Genomic DNA, 17140 nt, shown 5'->3' with positions numbered 1-17140 from the left:
GCTCTGAGTTAAGGAGACAAGCCAGTTTGCATTTCTTCTGTCAAATATATTTATAACAAGTGCCCAAGTTTAAAATGTCCTTGTTTCTCCCCTGCTGTTTGTTTCCTACTATTTTCTGCCTATTTTTCTTATTCTCCACACTCTAAGTTCTTGATTTATCAGTTGTTCTTTTTGTTATAGGTCTTGAAACTGGAATCAGTTTAACCTCAAAGAGACTATCGCAATGTTAATTTCCAGTCAAATCCCATTTAAAACAGTGAAGACATGGGCCTGGCACAATGGCTCATTCCTGTAATGCCAGCATTTTGGGAGGCTGAGGTGGGAGGATTTTCGAGCCCAGGAGTTTGAGTCCAGCCCTGGTAACAAAGCGAGATCCCATCTCTACAAAAATTCTAAAAATATTAGCTGGGCACGGTGGTGCACACCTGTAGTTCTAGCTACTCAGGAGGCTAAGGTGGGAGGATTGCTTGAGCCTGGGAGGTTGAGGCTGCAGTAAGCTGTGATTGTGCCACTGCACTCCAGCCTGGGTGACAGAGTGAGACCCTGTCTCAAAAACAACAACAACCACAACAAAAAAACAACAAAAACAAAAACACAAACCAATGAGAACATCTGTAGACAAAAACACACATTTTTAGGATCTAGATCCATACCTTCCCTGGAGAAAGGGAGAAGTCTCCTCTCTCTCTCTTTTTTTTTTTTTTTTTTTTTTTTTGAGGCAGGGTCTTGCTCTGTTGCCCAGGCTGGAGTATAGTAGTGTGATCACAGGTCATTGCAGCCTTTACCTCCTGGGCTCCAGTGATCCTGTCACCTCAGTCTCCTGAGTAGTTGGAACTATAGGCACGTGACATGCCACCATGCCTGCCTAACTTATTTTTTAATTTTTTGTAGCAATGGGCTCTCACTATGTCTCCCAGACTGGTCTTGAACTCCTGGGCTGAAGTAATCCTCCTGCCTCAGCCTCCCAAAGTGCTTGGGATTACAGGCATGAGCCACTGCGCCTGGCTGAGGTCTCCATGTTTGAAAGAGTACAAATCCTTTACCTGGTCAGCTCTGACAGGTCTTTTCTACCGTTCCACACCAAGAGATTTTCAGAGGTCTGCTATGCTGAGATTAGCATTGACTTTCACTGGCTGTGTGGCAGAATGACTTTACTTCCCATTTTCACATTTTTTTAATCTGCAGAAACTTGGTACTCACCAAGTCTCCCTTTGCAAGACTGGGTCAGAACTCCAGCTTACATCCTGCTCTTAACAAGAGCAGCTACCACTCAGGGGCCACCTGACTATGTGCAGGCACTGTTGTATGAGCTTCATGTTCATTTTCTCACTTAATCCTCAAAATAATCCCATGCAATAGGCCTTGATGGGGAAACTGAGGCCCGGAGCAGTTGGGTCACTTGCTTAAGTCACACAGTGCTTCAGATTCCTGAGAGAGTTGGGCTTCAAACCCAGTCTCTCTGGGGCCAAAGCTTGGGCTTTTACCCTCTGTGCTACACGTTCACCACTAACCAACTCTTCTCCCTTCCCTTCCCTTCCCTTCCCTTCCCTTCCCTTCGCTTCCCTTCCCCTCCCCCCCTTCCCTCCCCCTTCCCTCCCCCTTCCCTCCCGCTTCCCTTCCCCTTCTCTCTTCTCTTCTCTTCTCTTTTTTCTTTTCTTTTCTTTTCTTTCAACAGAGTCTCACTGTGTTGCCCAGGCTGGAGTGCAGTGGTACAATCATAGCTCATTATATCCTCAAACTCGTGGGCCCAATAGATCCCCCTGCTTCAGCCTCCAGAGTAACTAGGACTCTGGGCATGCACCACTATACCCAGCTAACTTTTAAATTTTGTGTAGAGACAGCGTCTCCCTATGGTGCCCGGACTGGCCCTGAACTCCTGGCCTCAAACGATCCTCCTGCCTCAGCCTCCCAGAGTGCTGGGATTACAGGCGTGAGCCACGCCATCTGGCTCAGTGAGCCCTCTTGAGCACATGAGAAGGGAAACCTGCAGCCACCACCTGTTAGTAACTGGATGGGTGACTGTGGTAGACTAGATAATGGCCCCCCCAAAAAAAGATGTTCCTATGTTAATCCCTGGGACCTGTGAATGTCACTTTACAAATCAAAAAAAGGACCTTGCAGATGTGATTAAGTTCAGGATCTTGAGATTGGGATACTGTCCTGGATTAGCCAGGGGGACCTCGATGCGATCATGTGTATTAATATGAAAGGGAGGCACAGGGAGGTGTGACACACACAGAGGAGGAGGTGTGGTTCTGGAGGCAGAGACCGGAACGATGCAGCCACAAACCCCGAAAACCGGCGGCTGCCAGCAACTGGAAGATACAAGGAATGGGCTCTCCTCTGAGGCCCCTGGAGCACGCATTAGTCAGCATAGTTCCCAAACTATGAAGGAATAAATTACTTTTGAGCCACTAAGTTTATGGTAATTAGAGCAGGCATAGGAAACTAATACAGTGACTGTGTGGTCTCTCTAGGCCTCAGTTTCTTTATCTGTAAAACAAGGATATTAATGATACATACCTAGTTTTTTATTGTTGTTGTTTGTTTGTTTGTTTTTCCAGGTCTCGTTCTGTCACCCAGGCTGGAGTACAATGGCACGATCTTGGCTCACTGCTTCCTCTACCTCCCGGGTTCAAGCGATTCTCCTGCCTCAGCCTCCTGACTAGCTAGGATTACAGGCATGTACCACCACACCTGGCCGATTTTTGTATTTTTAGTAGAGACAGGGTTTTGCCATGTTGGCCAGGCTGGTCTCGAACTCCTGACCTTAAGTGATCCACCTGCTGTGGCCTCCCAAAGTGCTGGGATTACAGGCATGAGCCACCACATCCAGCCTAATATTTTTTAAAACTAAGGAATTTAAAATGCTTGGCAGGAGGCCTGGCATGAGTATATGCTCAACCGAGATGAGGTATTGTGATCACTGGCTCTGATAGGAGCACGCATGGGTTTTTTGGGAGTACGTGGGCCACTTGACAAACCCAGCTTTAGTTCATGTGATGTGCTTGGTTATCCAGTAAGGTCCACAGGGCACTTTAGAGGCAAAGAAGTTGAAATTAGTTAAAAGTGACAATACATGGTATTTACTGACCACCCGGCAGGAAATTCACCCAGAAATCTCCACCTCTAATTTCCTTTTTTTTTTTTTTTGAGACAGGGTCTCACGCTATCACCCAGGCTGGAATGCAGTGGCTTGATCATAGAGCACTGCAGCCTCAAACTCCTGGGCTCAAATGATCCTCCTGCCTCAGCCTTCCAAGTAGCTGGGACTACAGGCATCCACCACAACACCTGGCTAATTACTGTTTTTTTTTTTTTGAGACAGGATCTTGCCATGTTGCCCTAGCTTGGAATCCAACTCCTGGCCTCAAATGATTCTCCTATCATGACCTCCCAAGTAGGTGGGACTATAGGTGCCCACCACCAGGCCTGGCTAATGTTTTTTATCTTTGATTTTTGTAGAAACAGGGGCCACTATGTTACCCAGGCTGGTTTCAAACTCCTGGCCTCAAGCAGTATTTTCACCTTGGCTTTTCAAAGGGCTGGGATTATAGGTGTGAGCAACCAGGCTCAGCCTCCACTTCCAATTTCTAGTGTGACTATAGCCATCAGAGAAACACTTTTCAGGTAGTAATTTTTGTTACCCAGTGAATGCCCCAGTGAATTCTTATTTTCTGGATCTAATTCTGAGTGGTCATTCCAGGACACTTAATTAATAAACATAAAAGTAAACATGGCAACTGGGAATTATAAGTGCAGATTCAGTTGCCCATCAGGAATGTAACCAGTGATCTGCATGCTTTGCTATATTATCCACGGAAATGAGCAGAGGGAGGGCTGTTTTGATCTAGGCACCCGGGTCCCAGATGCCTGAGAGCTATTTCTCCCCAAGGGCCAGACTGCAATGAGTTTGCCTTTGAGATGTTCCCATTTGTTCGCCCAGCTCCAAGAGACGTCATTGCCTTCACTGTGGGTTGTTCCGGGCAAATGATGGAGGAATTAGCAGCATGGCCTGGAGTGGCTCTGAGCAGGCTTGGGCCAGCTGACACACGCCACTTAGGTTTCCAGGGAGCCAAGCTGTCCCCACTCACGCACACACGGCTGATGCACTTGTGGCTAAATGCGGTGCGGTCAGGGCCCCGGGCCAGATTCAGGGCAGGAAATAGAATACCACCTCCATTGCCAGGGAAACAATTGTCTGCGGACATGATTTAAACTGGAGCCAACGAGAACGCTCAGAGGGCCGGTCAGTAGAGGAAGGGAGACTAGAGGGCAGCTTGCACAGATCTTGTCTTGGGTTATAACTGTTGACAAGCCACTTAACTGCCTCCAGGTTTAAGTTTATCTGTGTATAAGATGGAGGTAACAATATTTACGCATCTCACTGGAGACTTATGAAAACAAGATTTTGGACAGATCCCTTGGGACCCATGGATGGAAGGTGGTATGTAAGTGCAGTGATAAACCTACTCTGTGTGTGTGTGTGTGTGTGTGTCTGTTTTCAGCCGTGCATTAGGGACATGTAGACTCCCCAGAAAACACTTTTGGAGTCTGATCAAAAACGACAAGAAAAATGAACAGCTCTTGGTTGTAAGTGCATGGGCTTGCTTTGGTTTTGCACAGGTCTGGGAGAACTGCATGTGTAACTCAGACTTCAGAATTGTTTTCCACTTGTCGCTGTGATGAGTAATACAGGTGCTCAGATCATCTGAGAATGCTACAGTGATTGTTCCCAAATGTTTGCCAACTTTGCTTTACAAAACTCCCCAGTTCTACTGTGTGGTTTATGAGTTGTACGTGGAGTCTGAACATTTCTTCCCAAGGTGAGTGGGGAATCTATTTAAAAACAAAGCACATGGGGGGTAATTATTCTTTCCCCGTGACATGTGTGATTTCTGAGGAGTCTTCCTGCGCCTGCTAAATATACGTGTTTCTGTTCATTTAAGCCTAAGCAATTGACCTCAGACCTCCCAATTACGTTAGTAAATGTTTTCCGTTAGCTGGGGTCCTGCGGGAGTCTATTGCTCCGCGTTCTTGGTTAGTTAAACCTGTCTCTTAGGCATATCATCTGTCTAGAATAATTCCCCTGACTCTAGGTGAATGATGACTATTATAGAAAAAAAATTGTTGAGTAATAAACTGCACACTTAATTTTTTATTAGAAAAATATAAATGAAATATAGAAAATATAGATTATCTGCAATTCCCTCATGTAGAATGAACCATACTGGCATACATACATGTATATTTTCAACAAAAATGGGATTCTATGTATATGCTTGAGGTGAAGTCTTTATCTAGTAAACCTGGAAGAGCATTGCATATCCTTAGAGATTTTTGCCTGCGGTGGGGAGGGGTCTGGCCTCTGTTGCTGGCCTGCCAGGTGGCGGAGTGAGAGACCTTGGAAGAACTTTCAAAGACTCCTTCCCTGAGATGTTGCTCCACTTAGCGCCCCTGAGTTTTGGCAACAACATGCTTCCCAGAAGTGGTAAACACTTGCTGATTTGAGCTTCTATGTGGATGCTGGTCCCTACCACTCCCTTCTTTTTTTTTGAGACGGAGTCTCACTCTGTTGCACAGGCTAGAGTGCAGTGGCGTGATCTCCGCTCACTGCAAGCTCTCCGCCTCCTGGGTTCACGCCATTCTCCTGCCTCAGCCTCCCTAGAAGCTGGGACTACAGGCACCCGCCACCAAGCCTGGCTAATTTTTTTGTATTTTTAGTAGAGATGGGGTTTCACTGTGTTCGCCAGGATGGTCTCGATCTCCTGACCTCGTGATCTGCCCGCCTCGGCCTCCCAAAGTGCTGGGATTACAGGCGTGAACCACCGCACCCGGTCCCTACCACTCCCTTCTATCCTCCTTCCCGTTTTTTTTTTTTTTCATGCTAACAGAACTGATTAAGGCATGACTCACATGCAGTGCAATACACACACATTACAGCCTATGGAATTCGCTTTTTGTTTTGTTTTGAAATGGAGTCTCGCTCTGTTGCCCAGACTGGAGTGCAGTGGCGCGATCTCAGTTCACTGCAACCCCCACCCCCCAGGTTCAAGTGATTCTCCTACCTCAGCCTCCGGAGTAGCTGGGATTACAAGGCGTGCTCTACCACGCTCGACTAATTTTTGTATATGCGCTGCCGAAGCGAGCACTTTTTTTTTTTTTTTAATATGGAACGCTTCACGAATTTGTGTGTCATCCTTGCGCAGGGGCCATGCTAATCTTCTCTGTATCATTCCAATTTTAGTATATGTGCTGCTGAAGCGAGCACGTAATTTTTGTATTTTTTAGTAGAGATGGGGTTTCACCATGTTGGCCAGGCTGGTCTCGAACTCCTGACCTCAGGGGATCCACCCGCCTCAGCCTCCCACAGTGCTGGGATTACAGGCATGAGCCACTGTGCCCTGCTTAGGCTATGGAATTTGAACATACACATTCACTCCTGTGACACCACCCAAGACATAAAACACCTACCTCCAGCATCCCAGAATTCACTTTGTGTCCTCTCTGCACCAATCCCTCCGCCCCAGGTAACCACTTCCATTCATTCCTAAATACTGACTTTATCATGTTACTGCCCACCCCAAAATGTTCCATAGCATCACGGTCCCTCTGTCTTGCTGCTTCAGGTCTGTATGTCTCCGCCTAATTTTCCTGGTCCACCGTCTTATTCTACCTGCTGGGCCTCCATTGATGTCGCATGGCTGGAGGGTGTGCCCTGCATCCTCACTCCCACCTGCCAGGCTCCACCAGAGGGCTTTGTTCCCTCTGTGACCTCACTAGAACTGTCTTTTCTTAGCCTTCCAAGTCTTGCCTATCCTTCAAGGCTGAGCTTAAGTCCCATTTCCTCCAAGAAGTCCTCCCCAGTTTCTTTGCCCCTCTCTTACATGCTGAGTTCGCTGGCACCATGTGGCTGAGTTTCTGTAGATCTGGGGCCCCAGAAGCCTTCGCTGGCCGCTGTGTCGTTCCAATTTTTGATCCCCAACAACCACTTATATCTTGGAGCAGACATTTATCCAAGCCCTCCTCTGTCCTCACCCCTTCTTTCCCACATCCTGCGGCTGCCTGAGGGTTTGTCCCTCCCCGGACCTCAGACCCTGCTAGGTGTCTGTGTCACCTTTTTCCTACCCCAGTGTTGGGACTTTGCTACCCAGATCAACCAAGTCCTCTCCTACGGACCTTCAGATCCCACCTCTGCTACCAGTTCTTCGGATTTGATACCAAGACATCTTGGGACTGGGCTCAGCTCAGAGGGTAAGGGTAGACTGAGGGGAGAGAGTTCACAGGTGAAGAGAAAGTTCTTTTGATGGGATGTGGGGTGGGGCTGGGAGCACTGGTGAGTTACACAGTCACTCCATCTCACTCACGTCCCCTGCACCTCACAGTTTCTCTGTTGTTCCTATGTGTTAACCTCACTCCTGTCCATACATTTGGGGTTTCCCATGGCACAAGCAGAGCTTGGAGCCCACAAGAGTGGGCACAGTGAAGGGGATTAAATAAGACAGTGCAGCTAAGGTGCTGAGCACAGGGCCTGCCCACGGTCGGGCTGAGAGAAGCGAGTTAACTTCAATACCTTGCAGTCCCTTCTCTGATTCTTGTCAGCCAGGGGAGGTGAGGCGGGGTCTCGAAGCTGTATGTGTGTTTGTAGGAGTTGAGGAGACTTCCAGAAACCCTCTCGTCCACAGTGAACACAGGCCTCAGAGCAGCGGAGCCAGGTCTGAGGCCCAGCTTTGCGCTGACTCTCCCTGTGACCTGTCTCTCCACGAGTGAAATGAGGCGGTGGTCCTTCCCCCTTGGATTAGCAGCGATCGGGAACACTGGTGCTCAAGTACTTTGCAGGTGGAACCCTGCATGAGGTGGGTTGGCCTGGTTCCAACCTGCAAGCATAATTGAGTTTTCTGAAATGGCAGCTGGAAGATGTAGCCCCTCAGAGAAAAAGTTGGGTTCTAGACAGAAAGCAGAAAGTTTCAGTGAGATTAGAGCATGTGGAAAAGGGACTGGGTGTGGTGGCTCACACCTGTAATCCCAGCACTTTGGGAGGCCAAGGTCGGTGGATCACTTGAGATCAGGGGTTCAAGGCCAGCCTGGTCAACATGGTGAAACCCCATCTCTACTAAAAATACAAAAAATTAGCCGGGTGTGATGGTGCATGCCTGCCTGTCATCTGGCTGCTAGGGAGGCTGAGGCAGGAGAATTGTTTGAGCCCAGGAGGCAGAGGTTGCAGTGAGCTGAGATCGTGCCACTGCACTCCATCCTGGGCGACAGAGCAAGACTCCATCTCAAAAAAAAAAAAAAAAAAGTGGAGAAAAGGAAAAAAAAATGGGAAAGAAAAGAAAGCTACAGTGATACCACCCTCAGTTGTAGGCAAACTCTGGAGTCTGCATTTAAATCCAGCATGTTACACTGACTTTGGAACATGCCTTCATCACCCTGTGCCTCAGTTTACTTGTCTGTGAAATGGGGATAGCAGTTTTTTCCTCCTCGAATTGTTGTGAAGGGCAAGTACAGTAATTGATGTAAGGATGTAGCACAATGCCTGGCTCAATCAACACTAGTGTTATTATTTCCTAATAAGTGTTTGTTGTTACTCAGTGAATGAATGGATGGATGGATGGATGAATGAATGGCCATTGGTCTGGATTTAGCTCAAGAGGGTGCTTTTTTGTTATTCTCTAGCATTTTTGGGCTGATTCCATCTGACTTTGCGTAGGCAGGGAACAGTTTGACTTGCATGTGGAGAAGGAAGAGAGGAAATGAGAAGGCTTCGCCCAGGGGTGCAGGGCCGCACACAGAAGGCAGTGAGATCTGGGAGCAAACCCAGTGGCACTGGAGAGCCAGTGGGGATACCCCCTCACCAGGCTGAGTTTCCCTGCGGCTGCTGTTCCCTCTCCGCTTCTGTAGAGTCAAACTTGCACTTTGGTTTTGCTCCCCAGCTCAGCTCCTTGATTCATCCCAGCAGGGCTGTGGCTGTTGCTTTATCATCTTTCTGCATGGCCAGGATAAGACAGGTCATAGACATTTTACTATGAAAGAATAGGCAACCAACATTGAATATCTCAGAGTCCCCACCCCTCGGCCCTCTCCCCATCTTCTCAGACAACCGTCAGAGCCGAGCCTGGGGGCGTAGGCCAGTCTCACACCGTACCCCTGCACACACCTCTCAACCCACAGAGCCGGGGAGTTCCAGGACATTCCAGGTCATTCCAAGGGCAATGGTTTTACCATCTGGCCCTGTCTTTGCTACTGATGTGGTGTGTGACCTTCAGAAAGCCCCTTTCCATCTCTGGGCCTCAGAATCTCCATCTACAAAATAAGGGAGATGACCCTTCCAGTGTCTGAGATCCCTCCTGTCTGTGAAAGTGGCAGAGGGTGTGAGTGATGAGCATGGGTTCAGAACGCTGTCCCCATGCCTTCTGGTGGAGTGGCCCGGGGCAGCTGTTAAAGTTCCCCAGGTTGCTCCTCCTCTATGAGACGGAGATAACAAACAATGACCCACCCCACGGGGCTGCAGTGTGTCTCAAATCAGGCGAGGCAGCTAAAGCGCTCAGCGCAGGGCCTGTGAGTGCGTATAGAAGCCGGCAGCCCCGTCTCTCCTTCCCGTCAGCCATCTAGTTAATTTGTGGTCCCAAAGTTGAGTGAGAGAGAGAGAGAGAGAGAGAGAGAGAGAGTGTGTGTGTGTGTGTGTATGCATGGCAGTGTGTGTGTGTATACTTGGTCTCTCCCAGGTGCTCTGGGAACATCTGGCCAGGGAGCCCACCCTGGCACCTCCCTGGCAGAGCCACGTGTCCTTGTCTCCTTGTCTTCTCCTGCACTGCAGCCCCGGGCTTTGGGGACTCTGTGCCTCTTTGCTGCCTCCTGAGTAGTTTTATTTGGAGGGCCAATAGCAGGACTCTCCCAGCCCAGAGGTGACTGACCAGGCCCGGCCAGGGTACAAGCAGCCCCACTGAAGACCTGCAGGGCCGCCACCTCTCTGCTGCGGACCTGGCCTCTCCTCTGTCCTGAGGGCTCCCTGAAGGCAAGGAGTCCCTGCACATCCCCAGGGCCCCTGCACCCGGATGCGGGGTTTTGAACTCAGGTCAGTTCTACCCGAGGACCCCTCTCTTCATTCCTCTCTCCTTGGACCACACAGTGTTTGCTTCACAGATGGACACTTTGCTAAGTGATGCAGGAAGTAGGCCCCCGGGGAGGCAGATAGAGCCCAGCAAGGCAGATAACCAAGTGAAGCCTCTGGATGCCGCTGGGGCCTGGGACAGGGTCAGAGATAAGCGGAAATGCCAGGCTTATCGCTCCTGCCTGAGTTCTTCCAGAGAAATCAGCCTGGCCGGCCAGCCCACCTCATTCCCAGCGCTCTGGGCGGTTGGGCAGCATCCATCTCCAGGCAGGGTAAACACGGAGTTGGCACAGTCACAGCGGCTGATGGATGGGGACTCTGTGCCCCACTCCAGCACTGCGTGGTCCCAGCACCAGAGGCCAGTAGCAGGCATCGGGTTACACCCAGATATTTGCGGTAAGGGCAGCTCCGGGCAAGTGTGCTTTGAAGTAAGAGCCCGAGGAACAATTGGTTGGGTCATGGGACTAAGGGAGACCTGGTGACAGTTGTTCCCCAATCCTGGGTTATCTTGCACCAAGAAAGTCAGCAGAAAGCTTTGGTTTAGGGGGACAGTTTGGGGATGGTCAGCTTGGGCCTCTGCAACAAATGCAGGGTGTAGTGGACAGACGATATGGATGGCAGCTACCCCTGAAGTTGTCCGCATTGAACTCTGCGTGGCTTTCTGGAGCTTTTCTTCATCCTGCTTTCCTTTCTTAAGTGAGCTTGGCGCCTTGGAGGGGATGTGTGTACTTCCGCAGTGCATGTCAGTAATGGTGTGGTGCGGGCAGGGAGGTGGCCTGGGCTGGGAGGAGGTCAGCTGGCTTAGGACTGGGAAGCTGTCCCCCTTCTTCCTCCTGCCCCCCACCCCACAACGAAGTGACCGAGCAAGCACACTGCTGCCTTGCTGGGCTGACCATCTGCGGTCAGACGGGGAGAAGGTGTGGGGTTGGTCTTAGGGATGGCCGTTCCAATTGCTACCGTTTTCGTGGACTTACCACGTGCCTGGTGCTGTGCTAGACGTTTTGCTTACTGCTTACGTTAAGGTCCAACAGCCCTGTGGTTATTGCAGTTAATGGGCCCCCAGTGCAGATGAGGAAAGCTGTGTTCAGAGAGGCTAAGTGCCAGGTGCACCGCGAGCCCCTACGGCATTTTGTGTGAATTAGAAAACTTTCCTCTCTACACGTGGCTACCTTCTCTCGGAAAATTGTCATCATATTTGATTTTGTTAGAACAAGATCTTTCACTGCTACACACTGCAACACGACTGTTATAAATAAATACACAAATGTACAAAGGGCACCGTGTGTTTGTCCCCTTAGAGGCTGTCCTTAGGTTCTGGATAACCCATCTCCCATCCTGGTCCCCAGAAGCAAACACATTGAAGCTGTTTCTTTGTTTCTTTTGATATTTGCCTCCATATTTCTTCATTCTCTGTTTTGTGCATGATCTATGGAGTTGCTGGTAAGATAAACGAGGACTTAGCTCTCTCACTCCCCACTTTCCCTCCCTCACCCTCACAAGACAGATGTCGCTGCTTTTACTTAATAAAGGGTTTACTTTACTACAACTGTAAATATTCTTCAATGCAAAATCAGTGATTGTATTTTAATCTCATTCTTTCTTGTAAGAACTCTGGGCCAGGCGTGGTGGCTCACACCTGTAATCCTAGCACTTTGGGAGGCTGAGGCGGGCAGATTGCCTGAGCTCGGGAGTTCGATACCAGCCTGGGCAACACAGTGAAAGCCCATCTCTACTAAAATACAAAAAGTTAGCTGGGTGTGGCGGTGTGCACCTGTAGTCCCAGCTACTCTTGGGAGGCTGAGGCAGGAGAATTGCTTGAACCCGGGAGGCGGAGGTTGCAGTGAGCCGAGATCGCGCCACTGTATTCCAGCCTGGGCAACACAGCAAGACTCTGTCTCAAAAAAAAAAAAAAAAAGATAAAGAAAAAGAAAAAAGAACTCCAGTTATCCTGGCGTCTCTAATTCCTTTTGTTCCCCTTTTGCCGTGTCTGCCATCGTCATGCTGATGGCTAATGTCTGAGCACTCGCGAGGTGCCTCCCGGGCATTCTCATGGCACCTCCTGACCACTCCATAAGGGTGTGTGTTATTATTATTCTCCTGTTACAAACAAGGAAGTATAGACTCAGAGAGGTTAAGTGAAAACTGGCCCAGGGCTGTGGCTAATAACTGGCAGAGGCAGAAGTTAAATCCAGGCAGTCTGGCTCCAGGCCCCGTGCTCTTCACATTTTACTGCATGTGTTTAATTGCATTCTATTGTACACTCTTTTTCCCCTGGGAGGGTTCCTGTTGAACACTCTTGATTTTCTTGCTTCAACTTTGGGCCTACGTTGAAGCTATTGTTTCTTGGAGCTCTTTTTTTTTTTGAGATGGAGTTTCACTCTTGTCACCCAGGCCGGAGTGCAGTGGTGCGATCTTGGCTCACTCCAACCTCCGCCTCCCGAGTTCAAGCAATTCTCCTGCCTCAGCCTTCCGAGTAGCTGGGATTACAGGCACCCACCACCATGCCCAGCTAACTTTTTTGTATTTTTAGTAGAGATGGGGTTTCACCATGTTGGCCAGGCTGTTTACCCCCTCATTTTGCTATAGTATATCCTCAAAGTAGCTTCCTTAGAAAGCATGCGTGGGTCAGGTGCAGTGGCTCAAGCCTGTAATCCCAGCACTTTGGTAGTCTGAGGCAGGTCGATTGTTTGAGCCCAGGAGTTCAAAAACAGCCTGGGCAACATGGCAAAACCCCATCTCTAAAAAAAACCCACAAAAATCAGCCAAGCGTGGTGGCACACGCCTATAGTCCTGGCTGCTTGGGAGGCTGAGGTGGAGGACTGCTTGAGCCCAGGAGGCTGAGGCAGCAGTGAGCCGAGATCACACCACAGAACTCCAGCCTGGGTGACAGAGTGAGACCGTGTCTTAAAAAAAAAAAAAAAAAAAAGCATGAATTTTTTGCATTTTTGCAAATCATAAAACCCTTCATTTTGTCCCCTGATGGTGGTGCAGTGTCTTCAAAATTCTAAGGGGAAGTGCTTTCCTATCTAGACTTTGACAGCCAGCCTCTCTTCCAGCATCCAGTTGTTTTTAGGATGAGAAGTTTCATGTCATTCTGATTCTAGTTCTTTGGTATGTATAGTAGTCTATTTTCAGAAATACCTGAAACTGGGTAATTTATAAAGAAAAGGAATGTATTTCTTTAGTTAGGGAGGCTGAGAAGTCCAAGGTTGAGGGGCTGCATCCGGTGAGGACCTTCTTGCTGGTGGGCCCTCTCCGCAGAGTCCAGAGGTGGCCCAGGGTATCCCATGGGGAAGGGGCTGAGTGTGCTCCCTCAGGTCTCTCTTCCTCCTCTTATGAAACCACCAGTCCCACTCCCATGATAACCCATTCATCCATTAACCCGTAAGGGTAGGGCCCTCATGATCCAGTTGCTTCTTAAAGGCCTTACCTCTCAATGCTGCCACACTGGGATTAAATTTTGACATTAATTTTGAAGGGGACAAATTCTCACAAGTATGTGGTTTTTTTCTTTTACATTTTGGGGAGTTTTAAAATCTTCTCTTTATCCCTGTGTTCCAAAATTTCATAATGACTGTAGTATTTCTTTTATAAATTCTTTCTTTCTTTCATTTCTCTTTCTGAAACTCTAGTTAATTAGATGTGAGGCTAGCTGGACTCATTGTCGAACAGCTTTCTCTCCTGCACATGTCTTCATCTTGTAGTTTTATTTTCTGGGATAGTATCTTAGCTTCATCTTCTCGTCCCTATATTGAATTTTTAAATTATATTATTCATATTTTTAAATTTCACTATTCATATTTTAAAATTCCAAGACCTCTCTTTTATTCTATAGTTGTTCTTTCTCCATAGCATCCTCTCCTTTTTTAAAGAATGGAATAGCCTTTCATGCTTTTCTGTGGCTACAAATGACAGGCTTGTCTGTTTGTTTTTTGAGACAGGGTCTTGCCCTGTCACCCTGGTTGGAGTGCAGTGGCACGAACATGGTTTGCTGCAACCTCCGCCTCTTGGGCTTTAAACAATCCTGCCACCTTAGCTTCCCAAAGAGCTGGTCTACAGGCGCATGCCACCACACCCAGCTAATTAAAAAAATGTCTTTGTAGAGACAGGGTCTCTCTATATTGCCCAGGTTGGTCTCGAATTCTTGTGCTCAGTTGAGCCCCACCCCCCCGGCCTCCCAAAGTGCTAGGATTACAGGTGTGAGCCACTCACCCCGCCAAATGACAGCCTTTTTGAAACTTTCTGTTTCTCATTTTCTCTGTTTCTTCTATGGTCATGTTTCTGTTTATTTGCTTTAGTCTTCCCTTTTCATCTTGAAGGCTTTCTTTGAACATTCAGTGATCCTTTTTTCTGTGCATATTTCTGAAGAAGGTGCTGACAGCTGGGGGTGGTTGAAGCTTATTAACTGCGTGGTTTTGTTGAGGATGAGCAGGTAGGGGCTACTGAGAAACCCCAAAAAGCCAGCCCCTAGAACTATTATGGTGTGGACCATTACATTTCTCCAGAAGCAGGCTCTGATCTCTAGGGAGGGTGGGCCTGGCCTGGCCCGGTCCTTCTGTGCTGGGGTGTGGGGCAGGAGGAGGGATGGACTTTTCAGTCTTGCATTCCTGCTCCCCATTTACCCCACCGGGGATCTCGGGGTCTGAAGCCTCTTTGGGGTCCTACAGGGAAAGCTGGCTCCATGCTTATCTGTATTCACTTTTGTGGCCAATGAGGCTGCAGTTTTTTCTTTCTTGTTTTTCCAGTTACCTCTCCTCCACTAGTTTTCCAGAAATTCATTGATAACAGTCATTCACCAACAGCCCCTTCCATTCTCTTCATCATTGCAGGTGTGTATTTATTTTCTTCCTTTACCATGAAGTCTCTGGAGGGGAAGGAGAGAAATATGAGAGGTCAGTCTTTCAACTTGAGTCAGAGCCTTGATATCATTTTATTTTATTTTATTTTATTTTATTTTATTTTATTTTTTGAGGCAGGGTCTTGTTCTGTTGTCCAGGTTGGAGTACGTGTCTCCATTGCTGCTCACTGTTGCCTCAACCTCCCAGGCTCAAGGGTTCCTTCTGCCTCAGCCTCCTGATAACTGGGATGACAGGCACATGCCACCATGCCTGGCTAATATACACATATATGTTATTTTGTAGAGATGGGGTCTTGCTCTGTTGCTCAGGCTGGTCTTGAACTCCTGGGCTCAAGCAGTCCTCCTGCCTCAGCCTCCCAAAGTGATAGGGTTACAGGTGTGAGCCACCACTCTCCTGGGTTAATAAAGCCTGGAAAGATATTGAAAGACCCCATCTATAAAAGAAAGTTGTTTTTTTTTTTTTAACTTTTATTTTAAGTTCAGGGATACATGTGCAAGTTTGTTACATAAGTAAACTTGTGTCATGCGGGCTTGTTGTATAGACTAACTAATGAGTACTAGGCTTAATACCTGGGTGATGACATTTAAAAAAAACTAAAAATTAGCTGGGTGCGGGGGCATGCACCTGTAATCCCAGTTATGCAAGAGGCTGAGGCTGGAGGATCGCTTGAGCCTAGGAGTTCCAGGTTGCAGTGAGCTGTGGTTGTGCCACTGCACTCCAGCCTGGGCAACAGATCAAGACCCTATCTTAGAAAAAAACAAAGTAAAATAAAATGAGGGTGTTGAAATCTCTCTCACCGCATGATCCCCGAGACTGTTAGGTCACTAGAAGGCCAGGGAAGAGTCTTGGGGTTTAGTGTGTGCTGGCCCCCACCTAGGGTGAATAGAGGTCAGCCTGTCTTTTTCCCGGAAAGGATCCACTGCCCTGTCCTTACTCAGGAAGGACAAGGGGTTATTGTATTTGCTGCTCTGTTGATCTAGTTCAGCTACCTCTTCTCTGGTCTTCCTTCTCTGGGCTTGGGGGGTCAATGCCTCCCCATCCTCTGGGCAAGCACCATCACACAAAAACTGGCCAAGCCCCCTGCTATGTCCTATGCATCAGGGAGAGTTAGAGAGAAGCATCCCTGCAGGAAATCCATGTGCTCCAAACTCACATCTCGTAAAGGTGAGAACGAAAGAGGTTAAAGCTGGTCCTTCTGGCTACTCCTTTCCACCAAAGAAGCCCCAGGAACCGCCCACGGTGTGTTCTAGGCTTTCTCCCACAGGGCCCCGGAGCTCCCTGGAGCTCCCTTCCTGGATTGTCAGGGTTTCCTGCCCTGTGCTCACTTTGATGCCTCCTCCTTCCACAGAAGTCTCAGAACGGTCTGCTCAACCTCCTGCTGCCTCCTCCTTAGCTCATTCCTCCATGTTGAACACCTGCCATGTGCCAGGCGGCTGGTGCCTCCGGGAATCCAGGCCAAACCCAAGAGGATTGGTCTGCCCTCAGGGAGCTTCCAGCCATAGCCACCTTCTTAGCAAGTGAGCTACCCTGTAAACTTGTTGCTTAATGAAGACATGACAAATCCTTTTGTAATTTAATTCTTTTTTTTTTTCTTTTTCGAGACAGAGTCTTGCTCTGTCACCCAGGCTGAAGTGCAGTGGCACCATCTTGGTTCACTGCAACCTCCGCCGCCCAGATTCAAGCGATTCTCATGCTTCAACCTCCTGAGTAGCTGAGATCACAGGCGCTTGACACCATGTCCTGCTAATTTTTGTATTTTTAGTAGAGATGGGGTTTCACCATGTTGGCCAGGCTGGTCTCAAACTCCAGCCTCAAGTGGTTCGCCTGCCTTGGCCTCCCAAAGTGCTGGGATTACAGGCGTGAGCCACCGTGCCCGGCCTCAGATAATTCATGTTTGGTATAGATACATGTCTGGGTATTTGGTGTTTTCCTCTGGATTCATTTAGACTTTGAAGTTATCTTTCTGGCTTTATTTATTTATTTATTTATTTTTATTATTATTATTTTTTGAGACAGAGTTTCACTCTTGTTGCCCAGGCTGGAGTGCAATGGTGCAATCTCGGCTCACCACAACCTCCGTCTCCTAGGTTCAAGAGATTCTCCTGCCTCAGCCTCCCGAGTAGCTGGGATTACAGGCATGCACCACCACACCTGGCTAATTTTTTGTATT

General features: G+C 48.4%; 1 protein-coding gene and 1 non-coding gene across 7 annotated transcripts in view; one reads left to right on the top strand and one right to left on the bottom strand.

The window, feature by feature from the left end:
* The first annotated feature begins 4189 nt into the window (after positions 1 to 4189).
* Positions 4190 to 17140, top strand: part of MYLK3 (myosin light chain kinase 3) — a 56655-nt gene continuing 43704 nt past the window's right edge. For 2 of the 6 annotated variants that reach the window (XM_033218299.1, XM_033218296.1), the window contains exon 1: positions 4256 to 4451. Coding sequence is in view for 1 of the 6 variants with exons in the window: in XM_033218296.1 (XP_033074187.1) it covers positions 4398 to 4451 (54 nt within the window). In the remaining 5 variants the exon portion in view is untranslated. Of the gene's footprint in view, positions 4452 to 10353; positions 10508 to 17140 lie in introns of those variants that run through there. The other 4 variants (XM_033218301.1, XM_033218300.1, XM_033218297.1 and 1 more) reach the window with 4 other exon arrangements.
* On the bottom strand, positions 6165 to 6271 carry LOC117088970. The gene has a single exon (XR_004439459.1). It is a non-coding gene; the product is annotated as a U6 spliceosomal RNA (small nuclear RNA).

The sequence above is a fragment of the Trachypithecus francoisi genome, unplaced genomic scaffold (assembly GCF_009764315.1).
Source record: "Trachypithecus francoisi isolate TF-2019V2 unplaced genomic scaffold, Tfra_2.0 Lachesis_group10, whole genome shotgun sequence".
Taxonomy (NCBI): Eukaryota; Metazoa; Chordata; class Mammalia; order Primates; family Cercopithecidae; genus Trachypithecus; species Trachypithecus francoisi.
This window is presented reverse-complemented; position numbering and strand designations above follow the sequence as displayed.